This window comes from Equus quagga, chromosome 19 (assembly GCF_021613505.1).
Source record: "Equus quagga isolate Etosha38 chromosome 19, UCLA_HA_Equagga_1.0, whole genome shotgun sequence".
Taxonomy (NCBI): domain Eukaryota; kingdom Metazoa; phylum Chordata; class Mammalia; order Perissodactyla; family Equidae; genus Equus; species Equus quagga.
This window is the reverse complement of record NC_060285.1, coordinates 26,658,663-26,674,024: the sequence shown is the minus strand read 5'-3', so window position 1 is coordinate 26,674,024 and position 15,362 is coordinate 26,658,663. Positions and strand designations below refer to the sequence as shown.

Genomic DNA, 15,362 nt, shown 5'->3' with positions numbered 1-15,362 from the left:
ACTTGGATTGGCCAGACCTGGGTCACGTATCCACATTTGGGTGGGGGTGGGGTGCAGGGGCAGTTCTATTACAAGAAGAACAGGGATGGTAAACCTCTCTGAGCAGATAAATATAGTTACCCTGATCCCCTACACGACAACATTCAAAGAGATAGGTAGAAGAAGGAGAAACAGGAAAGGAGACAGAAAGCTGACCTGTCTGAGTGGATTATCAGCTTTTCAGAGGCCAAGAACTATATCTTGTTCACATCTGTTTCCTCTGTCCTTCACCCTCTGGTACCTAGTGCCGTGCCTATAATCAACAGTGTGTATGGAATGGATTCATAAACACGCCACATAATAAGTAGGAGGGATTTGTCAAAAGACATAACAAAGACTAATACTCAGAAACCTGATTTGGACAATATACGAAAGCACATTTTTTAAGGCCACTACTGACATGGTTATTAATAGATTCTCTGAAAAGAGCCAATCTTTTTCATGATTTGAACGAAGACACCATATCAGTTTGGACCAAAATAGTTACAGCTGAGAATTTGACTTGGGGAGTGTCTTACAGAAATCAGGTGGTGTTGTTTTAAAGAATGTTCGTTTTATTGCTGCGTTCCAGGGCTCACTGTAATTTCATGCTGTATTTGCAAGCCTGCAGGCACTCACCTTAATTATTACGGATGCCAGATAGAAAGAGGAGTGCTAATCAAACCTTTATCAATTGGTGACATACTTCCAACTTTGGGGAACAGACGCTAGGGAGGAATGAAATCTTGTAAACCACAGTGCCCACCAACTCAGTTCAGGGAGTGACTATGTTTATTATTTTTTTTCTTATCCAGTACCTGTTACATCCACTAGGGGGAAACCTGATGCGCATCAAAGCTTGGCTTTTTCTGTGCGTAATGGAATGATATACCCATGAAAACTTGCTTGTCTTTCCACCGGGTGTGTCCTCCACTCAGTAAGGGCTCAGAGATCTGGCATGTTGTCCTATTTTTCAAACAGATGAGAGAATATCCTTCAAGGTATGTTAAAGAAAATCAATTGTTTAAATTCTCACGGGATTCAGAAGGGACCCACTAACCATCTTAGATGAAAGTTTTTATTGTAAACAGAAGTTTCTACCATGAAAAGGAGGGTTTTTATTTGTTAGAATCTTTGCTTACTAACAAACAGAAAATGCTAAATCTGTGCCTTTTCAATTTTAAAGAGCTTAATTTTAAATACCTGTTAGACACCAGTGTGATCTTAATGCTCAGTGGAGTTCTTAAAGTATTATTGGCACTCAGTTGATAATTATTGTAATTATTATAAGCTTGTCTAACATAATTACAGTATAAGACTCTTCCTTTTTCAACACAAAGCCATTTTCCAACAAAGTCTGAAAGGGGCTGTAAATTAACAAATAATCCAAAAGCAATGCTCAGACTTATATTTAGTGGCTGCTCCTCCATAGTGTCAATAATATTTTTTGTGGCTGGATGTTGCTTTACTTCTTTTGTGTTCTCCGTCTCTACAGAGATAATCAACTTACAGATTGGCAAATATGTATTGTGCATATGCCAGTTGAGGCATTGTAGCTGGGGCTGTGGATACCCCAAAGAATGACATGTGCCCCTAAAGAGTTTACAGTCCTTAGAGCATAATTCAACCACTGTTGGTTGGACCTGAGTCTGTGCAAGGCCCAGAAAGCTGCACAGGGTGGCACCATCGGTCTAGCTCACTGCCACACCTCCAGCCCTCACCCCATGCTTAGCACCTGGTGGGTTCTCAGGAAGTATTTTTTTAAAGGAACAAACAGGTAAGTGAACAAAAAATATGAGGCATAGAGGGAATTATGGAGATAAACTGAAGAACACACCCTCCCTAACCTCAAGGAAACAATTGTGTACAAGAGCTGTATACACAAAGAATGCATAGTGTGTCAAGTGAATTACAGAATTAATGCTATCACAGACTGGCCAGTAAAGTGCTCTTCAGGTTCAGAGAAGCGAATTTATAACCAAGCAGAGGAATCTGTTCAGATAAACAAATCCAACAGGCAAGTCTGAGTACACCGCAAGAACAGAGGCTGCTGAGGAAGATATACTCATTACCAGAAGTTGTGGAATAAATAAATGAACACTTACCATATACCAGGCCCTGTGCTAGTTCCTGGGGGCACAAAGATGAATTAGAACTTGATTTCTCTTTTAATTAATTTATTTTTTAGCAGCTCATAGTCTGGTATGCTTCTAGTACACTTTCAAGAAAGACTCCCAGGAGAAAGTGGCTTTTAAACTGGGCCTTGAATGATGAATAGGAGTTTGCAAGGCGGAGAAGAGGAGAAGGATGTTTTAGATGATAAGTGCGGCATATGCAAAGGCACAGAGGCATGAAAGGGCCTGACTAAAAATGGAAGACAGGACCTGGTATATCCCTAGCTCTTAGCATAAAACCCTACGTATGAAGTCCCTTAATAAATACTTGTTGTTTTTGACAATAATGATGGAAAGAGCCAAAATATGAGCATAAGTCTTAAGTGCCAGTCAAACCCAAATAAATGTGCTCAGTACTGGGCATGCGCCCAAGAAATATTAGTTAAAATTCTTCCCTAAGGATGGGAATTGAAATAGGTGTCATGGGCTGAATTGTGTCCCCCCAAAATTCATATGTTGAAGTCCTAACCCCCACATCTCAAAATGTGACTGTATTTAGAGATGAGGTCTTTAAAGAAGTAAAATAAAGTCATGAGGATGGGCCCTAATCCAGTACGGCTGGTGTCCTTATAAGAAGAGGGCATTTGGACACAGATAAGTACAGAGGGAAGGCCGTGTGACAGCACACGGAGAAGGCCAGCTACCAGCCAAAGAGAACTCAGAAGAATTCAACCCTGCTGACACCTTGATCTTGGACTTCTAGCCTCCACAACGGTGAGGAAATAGATTTCTGTTAAGTCACTCAGTCTATGGTACTTTGTCATGGCAGCCCTAGCAAACTAATACACTGGGTTAACATAACAGTAGCACCTTGGCAGCTAATAATAGTAGTAATAATAATAATGTTGTTATTATTTCTTGAACATTTCCTGTGTGCCAGCCATTGTCCTGAATGCTTTACATGTATCATCTCATTTAATATGCTTGAAAACCTTGTGAGATAGATGCTGTTATTTCCAGCGTACAATGAGGATGCTGGAGCTCAGAGAGCCCAAGGCTACATAGTTACTGAGTGGTGGCACTGGGTCTGGAAAAAGTATCTTTTCCCTTTGGGCATACCCCACCCCATGCCAGGATGCAGGGCTTGGTGAGCAGAAGGCGGGCTGGATTTCAGTCCTTCTTGCTCCCTTGGCCAGATGCCCATTTTGTAGCCCAAGCACGCAGTCATTATACTGGACCGCCCAAGGGGCTGGGGTGGCTGGGGGCAACACCACTGAGGAAGGAGCAGTTGGGCAAATAAAGGGATTCTGAGAGCTGGGAACGTAAACCTCAGCTACTCCATGGTTGGCACTGAGGCAGGTGGGAGCCTAGGTCCGTGAGTTCTAGGTACTGGGAGGTGGGCTTCCAGCGGTCCTGCATCCATGAGGGGGCCTTGCCTCAGCCCAGTTCTGCTAATCGGCCTCAGAACAGCTCTGACTGCCCTTTGACCTTAGTCGGCAAGGGATCCAATTTGCTGGGACCACACACCTGTCCTGTGACCATCACTCCCCCCTCCTCTCCCCCCAACAAAATCAAAGAGACGAGAAATTCATTTTTGACTTTTTGACTATGAATGTAAGTGTGCCTCTCCTCACAATGAAAGCACCTGAAGGTTCCAAATTGGCAGCTTTCATGATGGGGGAACAAAGCCTCTGACAGTGTAAATATTTAATCACCACTAAGAATGTCCAATAAATGAGGGGAGTCGGGTTTCAAATTGGTTGGTTCAGATGATTAAAGTGCAAAAGTCATACAGGGTAAAAATAAAGTACCCTCTAAAAAAGGACCCTCTTTAGAACTCAAGATGGTTTCTGTTTCTACTCCATAGTGCACTGTGTGTGTCACCTGTCCTAGAGCCGTGAAGGAACCAAGAATATCCGATTTATCTTTAAATTTTAGTGGGGGGTGGGATGGGGTGAGGTTTGGAGATGGGGGAAGATGGCGACCTCTTAATAACCCTGTTTTGGTAACAATGAATAAAAATGGAATTTCTGGACTGGATCGAAGGGACTGCTGAAGCTCAGACTTAAGGAGAAATGTCCAAAAAGGAAAAAGCAGTATGTTCAGTTTTGTGTCTTATTTGAAAATATACTTCAAAAGGTCAGCAGTATTTTAGAGATCAGAACCAACCCTGCCCCCACCACCTTCGGAACGCTCAGTCCCCAGTCGTTCCTGGTTTACTTTTAAGGTAAAGCTCTTAGTTTTATGATTTAGCTGGAAAAAAATATAATCCTACCCAGTCAGGTTTCCATTTATCTGTATCACCGGGTTGAACTCAGTGTAGGAAAGCCTGTGCAGAGGGAATAAAAATGTAGCTTTTCCCAGTGCCAGACTTGGGGGACCCAAACATTTGAACAGAAAGACTAGGAGTTCCATTGTGTCTACAGTCTTCCATGATTTCCATCAGTAGACAAACAGAAGGTCTGAGTTTAAATATCATTCTACATCACTTCTTGATCCACGTTTGGAGGGAGGTTGGTTCATCAGTTATGGTTCTGGCAGGAAACAGGTGACACATGCAAACGGATACATTAAGGAAGGGACCACGGCAGAGGTCTGGGCAGGACAAAGGGAGCCCAGCAAGGGCTAGCAACTGAAGGAGGCATTGGCTCCCACAGGCCTGAGGAGTGGGGTGAGGGGGTGGTTATAACCCAGAGAAGGTTGTGACTAGACCTGTAGCTGTGAGGAGGGCCGCACACAGGATCCGTGGCCTTCGAGAGGGACACAGCCAGGCCAATGCAGGGATCAGAGGGGACGGAGCTACAAGAATAAATATGTAGACGTCGTCCTAGCCACCCACCCCTGGATCTCCTGCTGGGGCCTCCCATTGGCTGAATCCAACCAGAAGCCGAAGGCAAGGGAGATGTCCATAAACGTCAAATTTCTGGGCAGAGAGGAGAGCAGGATGCAGAAGAGTAGAGTGACAGTCTATAGGGAGAAATGGAGGCTATGCGCCACAGATGGGGAAGAAGAAATAACTAGGAAGGATTTGAGAAGGGACAGAAAGGCGAGGTAAATTCTCAGTCTTCCATGGGATTTGCATTTGGGATCCTGTGCATGAGGCTGTGACTGTCCAAGGGATGCTGTTTGGAGCTCCATACTCCCAGTGCCTCCCCCAGGATGGGTGATGAGTGTAGTTGCCCTCACCATGGGGACCACATGCCAAGCTTCCCAACAGCCCATGCTCAGGGCCGATACCAGTTGCTTCTTTCCCACCTTGGTGGAAATATTTTCTAGGGAGTGGCAAGGACGTAAGATTGAGAAAGGGGCACCGCGTGGTGGAGAGCACCAGACCGCTTACTGCCAAGTACAGCAACTTAATTGTCAGCTCAGAGCATCTTCCCGTCAGGATCTGAAGGAAACAGAAGTATGAGTGGACTGTGAAGTTATCTGTGTGTTTATCTTATCTTCAGCTATTCATTTCAAGAATTTGAGTTATTAATAATATGAGGGCCTGGTTTCTGGCAGCTCTTCTCTTTGAATGGGTTTATGCCAAGCTGCCAGTTATCAAAGGATTCAGGGCCTAGGATTATGCTGACAGGGAGCTTCAGAGCTGTGATGGCAGAACGGAGACATGGGAAAAGACGTCTATTAAAGAGGGATCAGCATTTTGTGTCTAGTCCTTGATGCCCTTTTGGCACCATATTTCAAAAGAACAGCAAGGAAAATGTGAGCCAGGACAGAATTGAATCTTGTGAAAATCAGAGCAAAGCTGGTGACCAAGAGACTGCTCAGCAAGTTATAGATTCCCCAAATCTGAAGAAGTCATTAACAGATGATTTTGCGTACTTCATGCAGGGTGAATTCCAGCTGGTCTGGAAAAGCACTGTGATGCCTGATGATTTACCATGTTTTGCTTTCAACCAGTAGTGGTCTCAGACTCTTAGCTGCTCATGGTTTGGGTGAGTGTTTTGGAGAAAGGGCTCAAGAGGAACTTCGTGACACTGAGTATACTCCCTGGGAAGTGAGGTACTAGGGTGCCAGGGTGACGCCCTCATCACTAGTCTCTTAAAAACATCCGACATTTTACATCCTTTCCATAAGCAATAGTTCATCCATCTCTAAAGCCGAGTGAGGGCCCTTATTTAGCTTAAAGGAAGTCATTGGCCTTTGAGTAAAGAATTGTTTCCTTGTACATCCAATCCATTGTCCTGTCTACAGTTGTAACTCTGTTGGTGAATGACCATGAGCTGTTAAGCCATGATGTGAGAAAAGAGGACAACTGTAATGTTGGGGGTGAACCCAAATTCCACCTACAGAAGGAACACCACTGAGCCATTGTCCCATTAACCAAAGGCACAGGGCACTATCACCAAGCATAAGAATGCTCCACAATTGTCCGGGGCCATGTTGGGTGGACAGAGAAGACGAGGCACTGTGTTCCTTCGGCCACATCTTAACTGTGCTGTGTTTGACTGACTTTTCACGTTGATTGAACTGTGTTCAACTCGTCTCTCAGCATCAATTCAAACTTATTAAATGGCTCTTCATCTTATCTGCTTTCACCCGTCTACTCATCAGCAGACTAGAAAGGAGGCTGGCTCATTTCTTTTTCCTGTCAGTCACCAAAAGGGTCTGGGAACTTTCATAAGGGCCTCGATGTGAAAGACCCCATAGATTTGAGCAAAGCTATAGAGAAGGAAGTGGCCTGTCTTAAATCCTAGAAGGACATTGCTGTGCCATTCACTACACTGGGTGCTATTTCCCAAATGCTGCCCGGGGGGTTGTAGCTACGTAGACAAGGCATAGAGAGAATTCATTGACCACCAGAACTAATATTCTTAGGTGTTTTTGATCTCTGCTGGCCCAGTCATCCCTATAGACGACTGTCACATTATTTTTTTAAGTCAGAAAGAAAACTGAAGCGCCAGCGATAGCCATCTTGTGACTGTGACCAATTGCCTACTGAACAGTTCTTAATGTCCTGAGCCTCAGCAGGAAACCACAGAATCTATAAAGTCCTGTCCAGCAGAAATGAGTCTGATCGTGGATGGTCTGGTTAACCCAGATTGCCTTCGGTGCCTGAGGGAGTTGATATTTTCTCATTATGAAGACTTTCCCATCTAGAGAACGCTACAATTAAAACTGCTCAGAATCAGTCTGAACTGCCTGTTTCCGTGGTAGCAGACCTCTATCTGGAGGATAAATCTGCACCATCTTCTTTTTTTGGGGTTTCAGCCAGTTGTGTTGCAGTGAGTTCCGAATGTGCAATAAGTGACACCCAACGAGATGAGCTCCATTAGTTGGAGAGGGAGGTTTTGTCATCAGTGGGAGTTGCACCCTTGGCCAGACAGCAGTGTTCAAGGGAAAGTTACCCCAGAGGTATGGAAGCCACATGCCTAAATATTTATTTCAGCTGTTCCTATTTCCCACACTTTTCAAATGTGAACTTGTGTCCTTGTGTCCTGAAGGTGGAGCTTTAGTACGCAAGAAAATTGGAAAGGGTAAACATGTGTATACAAAATGGGGTAGAATCAGCAAAGAATGCATTTATATGCTTCCTAGTCTCCTACATTTTTCATGCCAAAAAGTAGGCACAGATTCCAACGTCTTTTGCTGCAGGAGCCTGCATACAAATGAAATGGGAGGAAAAAGAAGCCTGCTCTTAAGAGTGGCGTTTGTGGTCCCAGTAGAATGGAGAGAAACTGTAACCATCAGAGCCATTTATACTTCTTGCTGTAGTATTTTTAAGATGTTGTTTCTTTCTCAAAAGGAGGCAGCAATGAATCAAGTAGGGATCAAAATGCCGCACTATAGAGTATGTTTAATCCGAATAGCTCCCAAGATGGTCTGCGCCTGATTGTCCCAACTCTACGGGACTTAGAGAAATTACTTGGTTACCAGTGAAGTAAAACCGTCTCCAGAATGGAATTGAACTGTTGCTTCTCAGCACATAACAACACTGCCACAGCCGGTTCATGACGGCAGTGAAGATCATTGTGTTCTTCATCATTCACAGGGAAAACTGTCAAAATACCAGCACGTAAATCCTCTACTATGCTGTGAAGCGTTCTATGAGCTTCTGGGGATGTTTTGTAGATACCACTTTTTCCATTTCCGGCAGTGCAAAAATTCTTAAAACATTTCAGGTGGGCAGGGGATGGGAGCGTAAGTCCTGATTATTTGGGAGCAGAGAGAGCAACTGCTTGGCCTTGCCTAAGATCTCCTGATTAACATCAACCCCATATCTCCAGGCTTTGCCCTAACTCCTCCACTGTCCTCACGGGCACCCTAACCGCCATCACCACAGCAGAAAGAGCCACCTTATATCTCACGGGAAAGCGTTTGCTGCCTACAGGCAGGCAAAGATAATGTTACCCAATTTCAAGTGTGGAAATTATGAATGGAAAGACAACCACTCTGAATTCGGAATATGAGAGCCACTGCTGGAATGACGTGATCCTCGAACTGCACGTCTGGAGCAGAAACTCATGCTTCTCTTCTGTTTCTTGCCTCCCCGCCCCCTCCTTTCCTTAAGCCTTCCAGGGCTCCTGTCCTGCCTTACCCCTCAGCAAAGGAGAACTCCAAGCCCCGTGGTAGAAGTTTACAACCTGCCACGGCTGCTCCTTCAGGTGGGCTCAGCTCTGGAGGAAGTCCGGTCACCCATTCCCCTCCCCAAACAGATTCTATCTGGAGTTGGGGAATTGGGAGGGGAAGGAAGAAAGGGAATGCGACCAATTACCGTCCCTGGGGCCTCTCGCTTGGAGATAGCCTGGGAAGGGACAGAGATTATTTCCCAAGGATGCACTGGGGTCCTCAGGACACCTCTGGCGCACCCCCAGATCACCTGCCAGGCTGTAAGGGTGTTGGTGGTGCTCTCTCCTGCCTGGGGAAGCTGGGAGGTATTTGTTCATCCTCTGGGGGGGCCCCCTCCTGAGAAATCATGAACCTACACCAAGGTGAACAATGACTCGCTGTGCTGGAGAAATTCTTGGCGGCGTTGGGGGCAACCCAGCCGATATTCGCCCCCTGGGCGAGGTAGTGACACCTCAGAAGGTCCAAAGAAAAGAAGTGAGAAAGGATGAGACAGAGGGAGAGCCTCTAAGGAAACAAGGGTACCTGGCTCTAAAATTAGAAGGCTGGGCTGGGGAGGGTGGCCTGGAGCATTTAACTTGGGGAACTTTTCAGTCCCACCTGCTGAGAATGATCTCCGGGTACTACTGTAACGGCCACAGGTAGCCCTTGGCTACAGCGGGGATGGGTAAGTGGCCCTGGAGCTAGATGTAGATTGGAATCTTGGCTCTGCTGTTTACCCGCAGTAGGACCCCAGCAAGTTCCATAACCTCTCCCTGATCATTCTCATCACTTGTAAATGGCCAATAAGTCACAAATTAATAGAGTTGTTAAAGGTATTAAAAGAGTCTTAATCCACGTAGTGAATTTACAACAGCACGTAGTAAATGCTCAATAAATATTAGCCATGATCATGAAGGTTAGATGGCGAGTAGAACTTTCTAAGTGCTAGGTTTGAGAGCCTCAGACTCCGTTGCCAAGGGAGATTAGAGAACCTTTTCAAATATGGGAGCACCAGCCCCGGGGATTGTCCAGAACCGGAGTCCTGGCGCCTGCCTTTCCCCCAGCTCACTCCTCTGACCCGGGGAAGCCCCGCCTGTCACAGAGGCGCCCAGTTCCCCGGAGCCTCCGGCTCCGCCACGTCTCCTGCCCGCCACCCCAGGGCCTCCCTCCCGCCGCTCCACACCTGTCAGCCGCCCTCGCAGCTTCCCTGTGGCCCGAGCCCCGGGCGTCAGCGGCAACCCCTTAGCGACCCGGGTCCTCGCTCCCGGTGCCTTGTGTATCCCCCCCCACTGCTCTCGTAAACAAAACCCCGGCGTTGGAGCAGCCTGGCGGGCGGACGGGCGCAGGAGCCCGCTCGGTGCACTGTTAGCGCGCCCCGGGAGCCCCGGGCGAGCCAAAGGGCGATGGTGGCGGCCGTGGCGGCAGCGGCAGGCGGCTCAGCTTTGTTATGAATAGATGAAAGAGGCCACCTACACAGTAACCCAAATTACGAGACCTCCCTCCTCCCTATCTCACCGAATCAAGAGGGGAGGGGAGATGGGCGTGGAGGGAGGGAGGGAGGACGGGCAGGAGGCGGAGGGCGGAGGAGGAAGAGGATGAGGAAGGGGGCCAGTTGCATCCCACTTTCACAATGGGAAAGTGAAACGCACAAGCGCACCCAACCTCTCTAGCCCTCCCTGCCTGCCTCGCTCTCCTCCGCCCGTCCCCTCCCTTCCCCTCCGCGCCTCCCCGCGAGCGCCAGCGCTGCACAGAGGAACTCTCCGGAGAAGGGCGAGGAGGAAGCGGCGCCAGAGCGCGCAGGGCTTGCCATCGCCGCCGCTGCACAGGCTGCCGGAGCGAGCCCGCCGCGCGCCGCCCTCCCCACTCTCCTTCCCCAGCGAGCTGCGGGGATGGGGCGGCCGCGGGAACCCGAGCGCGCGCAGGAGCCGCCGCCGCCCGCGTCTCCGTGGCTGCGCGCCTGAGCCTTCTGAGCCGCCGCGCGCCCTGCCCGGGGGCGGCCCCCCCAGCCCCATGGAGGTCTCCCGGAGGAAGGCACCGCCGCGCCCCCCGCGCCCCGCCGCGCCACTGCCCCTGCTAGCCTATCTGCTGGCGCTGGCGGTGCCCGGCCGGGGCGCGGACGAGCCCGTGTGGCGGTCAGAACAAGCCATCGGAGCCATCGCGGCGAGCCTGGCGGACGGCGTGTTCGTGGCGAGCGGCAGCTGCCTGGACCAGCTGGACTACAGCCTGGAGCACAGCCTCTCTCGCCTGTACCGGGACCAAGTGGGCAACTGCACGGAGCCCGTCTCGCTGGCGCCCCCCGTGCGGCCCCGGCCGGGGAGCAGCTTCAGCAAGCTGCTGCTGCCCTACCGCGAGGGGGCAGGCAGCCCCGGGGGGCTGCTGCTCACCGGCTGGACCTTCGACCGGGGCGCCTGTGAGGTGCGGCACCTGGGCAACCTGAGCCGCGGCTCCCTGCGCAACGGCACCGAGGTGGTGTCGTGTCACCCGCAGGGCTCGACGGCCGGCGTGGTGTACCGCGTGGGCAACACGAACCGCTGGTACCTGGCCGTGGCTGCCACCTACGTGCTACCCGAGCCCAAGACGGCGAGCCGCTGCAACCCGGCGGCGTCCGACCGCGACACGGCCATCGCGCTCAAGGACACGGAGGTGCGCAGCCTGGCCACGCAGGAGCTGGGCCGCCTCAAGCTGAGGTTGGGCGCGGGCAGCCTGCACTTCGTGGACGCCTTTCTCTGGAACGGCAGCGTCTACTTCCCCTACTACCCCTACAACTACACGAGCGGCGCCGCCACCGGCTGGCCCAGCATGGCGCGCATCGCGCAGAGTGCCGACGTGCAGTTCCAGGGCCAGGCGGCTCTCGACTGCGGCCACGGCCACCCCGACGGCCGCCGCCTGCTCCTCTCCTCCAGCTTGGTGGAGGCCCTGGACGTCTGGGCCGGCGTGTTCAGCGCCGCCACTGGGGAGAGCCAGGAGAGGCGCTCCCCCGCCACCACGGCGCTCTGCCTCTTCAGGATGAGTGAGATCCAGGCGCGCGCCGCCGAGAGCTGCAGCGGGGACTTCGAGAGCGATCAAAACTGCGTAAGTCCTGCCCCTGGACGCCGCGGGGGGCCCTCCGGCTGGGGAGCCGCCGCCGAGACAGAGTGGGAGGGAGAGCGGGTTGACATTTACTGGGTCCCGGATTCACACAGCCCGGTGGCCGCCGGATGGCAGTTCTCACACAGTCTCCGAGACCTCGGGCTCCTCAAAGCACAGCCCGAGGTTCCCAAAGGGAGTGTAAAAGGGAGGTGGAGAGGGTAGGAGTTAGGCTCAAAACTCCAGCGCTGCATCCCAGTTCCATTCTTCTCTGTCCCAAGGTGGACGCTTGTTTCAGGCTTAGCTTCCCCAAGTAGTCCCCCCAACCCCGTCCTCTTCGCATCCCCAGGTGTGTGGTCTTAGCAGGCAGGTGGGTTTGACCCTTCTCTTCAGCATAGTTATCAAACACAGTGCCCTCAGCAGAGAAGCCATTGAACCTAAAGGGCTTGCTGCCACACCCCAGCCTTTGTGCTCCCCCCTCCGCCCCCGCCAAGTAACACATGCGATGTCGTCTGAAGAGTTGGTAGCCTGCTCAACATAGGTCAGCGCTAGCCTGGAAAAGAGGCTCGTGCTTGGTGGAACAGAACCCTCGGCGTGACCCAGTGCAAGGGGGCGGAGCTGTGGCTCTGATGAGGGCGAGCTTCGGTCTCCCGGCTGGGGAGAGAGGCAGGGGAGGCGGAGGTGGCTTTGGTGTAAAGCCTCACCATGGGGGGCAGGGCGAGAGAAAGTGTCGGGGTGCTACAGGCAGTTTGTCAGCTCCAGATTGCCGGACTGGACCGCGGGGCTCAGAGGCACCACCCTTGCGTTGTGCAGGAACAAGGCAAACGACACAGGTTTCCCCTGGGCTCCCAGGGCAGCCACAGCTTGACTCTTGAGATTGGCATTTCTTTGACTGGAAAATAAAGCCGCGGTTCAAGAGGGTCCAGTTGATGGGGATTATGGAGCCATTGTGCACTTCTCGGAGGCCGTTTTCCTTCCAAGGCTGCTGGCACATCAACTCCACATATGGCTCCTGAGAGGGGGGCCTGCTAAGAGCCTCCTTTGATAACTGGACAGAAATCAAAGAGCAGAAATTAACGGCTACAGGTGTTGCCATTGTTTTGGTATAAAATGCGTCAGAGAGGAAAGACAGAAGCCTCCACTTGGAAAATGTGTTGTGTTGGTACATTGGTTGTGTAGGCACACAGAGGAGCATTGGCTCAAAGGTATTAATATGTATCTAGAAGGCACTCCCACCGCCACCCACCCCTTTCTCTGCAAAGCACATCTTACCAAACATTAGCCCTATTATTCAGGGAGTCAAAAACTGAGGTCTTTTGCAAAGCCCCTTAGGATGGTCACTTGCTTCTCCCTCCTTGCTTGTCAGTTGACTGCTGGGACGGACACACAACATAATACCTTCATTTAGTTACTGGCATCATTTTTTTTAAAGCATAAATAACAATGCTCCCTAAAAGACTTCATCTTGCTATACACATATAATTTAATATTTCATACCTGTCTTTCTGAGAGCTTTATAATCTAGTAGTTCAAGTTTGGCAAAAATCATTGCCTCCTACTTCTCTGTTGAAAGACTTGAAAATACCCCCCAATATTACTTTCTGTCAAGCTATAGGCATACTTGGTCTCTAGGGTTAATGACAAGACAGCTCGGAGGCCCGCCGCAGGTAATAACAGTGGAAGTCCAAGCTTTGCCATCTGACAGCTGTGTAGATCTTCGGAGCCAAAACATTTCTCTTGACTGCCTCTCTCTACCCATTGGGTCCTGGAGGACTTCGATCCCTTCCAAACCCAGCAGGCATCCTGAATGCACTCCGGATCCATGTTTTGGCTGGATCAGGTGTTCCCACTTGCGCTGGGATGGGGAGGGGATGGGGAAGTCGAGAGCTGTTTATCATCTTCACGGGAGCCTCTGGGAGAGAGCTGCCCCTTGGAAATCAAGCAAGGGATAAACTCATGCTGCCAAAAAATCTGGAATTAGAAAAATGAATAATTAAAATAGGTCCCTCTACGGCATTTCTTGCTGCTGTTATTTATCGAGAACTCCCACTGTGCTCAGAGCTGAAAGACCGGATCTCTAGCCCCTGAGCTTGTCATCCAAGTTAAATAATATACTCTGGTTCAAACAATAGCATGTCATGGCTGCACAGGTGGGAGCTTGGAGTTTTGCATTTTTTTTTATTTAAGTAAATTCCTTGCTGCTCGTGTGCATTAAAAAGGCTTAATGGAATTGAATTTCAAGAGGAGTTTGAAGGAGAAAGAGGTGGTCGTTTTGATGAAAAGGGTGACAACTTTCTAACCTATTAAATAGGCAGATACGATACTTAATTCAACAAATATTTGTTTGATGCCTGCTAGTGTAAGCAACGCTCTGTGCTGGGCGCCACTGAAAGGACAATAGCAGGTGGCAACCCTGTTTAATGGGGTCATGGGATCAGGGTGCCCCCGGTTGTCACTCAGAACAATGATGTCATTTGGTTGCATTTGTTCTGCATTTTATTTTCAGGTTTTGAATGTGTTTTGGAAGAGGCGTGCTGAATTATAGGTGCCTAAAACAGGAGGTGAACTTGAAACACTCTAGAGGGAGCCTCAATAGATTCCAGCAGCGATTCCTCCAGAGCAGGCACAGTCATGTCGACAGTAATCCGCAGGCAGGAAGGCACAAGCCGTCTCCCTCCCCTGCTAGATAGACGGCTCGCTCTTATTTTCCATTTTCAATCAACCATTGGGAGCAAAGTGACGGGATTGTGTTTCTCCTTTCTTGGTTCTCTTCTTATCTCCTGTCGGCTGCTTCTCCTCCCCTTCAGCTTCTCCTGCTAAGGATTAATTTACGAGATGCTTGTGCCATGAGCGGGTCCTCCGCCGTTTGCACACTGGGCCATTACTTTTTCTGCCTTGTCATCAACTTTGAATCCCGTTTCACAACTATTGCAGGTTAGCATCAGCCCACCAATGTGCCAAGGCAGCCGATTTTTGGAGAGCCTGTCTCTAAGAATGCTCGTAAATATTTGAACAGCACTGCCCGGTGTATAATTTCTTCTGAGCCCCTCATCAAGTCAGGTTGATTCTGTGGGGAGCATTCCCATTTACCTGATGAGGAAGCTCAAGATCAGTTAAGCAACTTGCTCGAGGTAATTGTCAGAGCCTCCAGCTTAAACCCAGGTCCTGCCGCGTCTACAGGACTTCTGTATTCTTCCCACCACTCTGGTGCTTCTCAATCTTTCCCTTGAAAGTCCCCTAATTAAAGCAGCAGCGAGCAACCTCCCCTCGCACGTGGGGCTGAGGCTGGAGGGTGCTCCTCAGAGTGTTTGAAAACTTCATGTGATTTTTTTTTCCCATTCTGTTCCAAAACATATCTGTGAGCTTGGGTTAATATGAAAGTGAATGTTTTAAGTTATGTACAAATTAATTAATTTAACTTCCTCCGTCTCTGAACTCCTGCTACCCCTGGCACACCAATGCGCTCATAGAAAAGTGTTTGTACCTGAGTTTTGAAGTCTGATAGTACCAGATTTGTTTGGCTGCCGTCGCTGGGTCCTGGGGTTGCTTGTGGTTTAAACATGGTGGCCACCCCCTCTGTCGGCACTGACGGTGGCGTGTTTTCCTACA

At 49.7% G+C, this 15,362-nt stretch overlaps 1 protein-coding gene across 2 annotated transcripts in view; it reads left to right on the top strand.

The window, feature by feature from the left end:
• The first annotated feature begins 10,379 nt into the window (after positions 1-10,379).
• Positions 10,380-15,362, top strand: part of PLXNC1 (plexin C1) — a 141,794-nt gene continuing 136,811 nt past the window's right edge. For both annotated transcript variants that reach the window (XM_046646768.1, XM_046646767.1), the window contains exon 1: positions 10,380-11,759. In XM_046646768.1, coding sequence (XP_046502724.1) covers positions 10,698-11,759 — 1,062 coding nt within the window. In that variant the 5' untranslated portion in view covers positions 10,380-10,697. The remainder of the gene's footprint in view (positions 11,760-15,362) is intronic.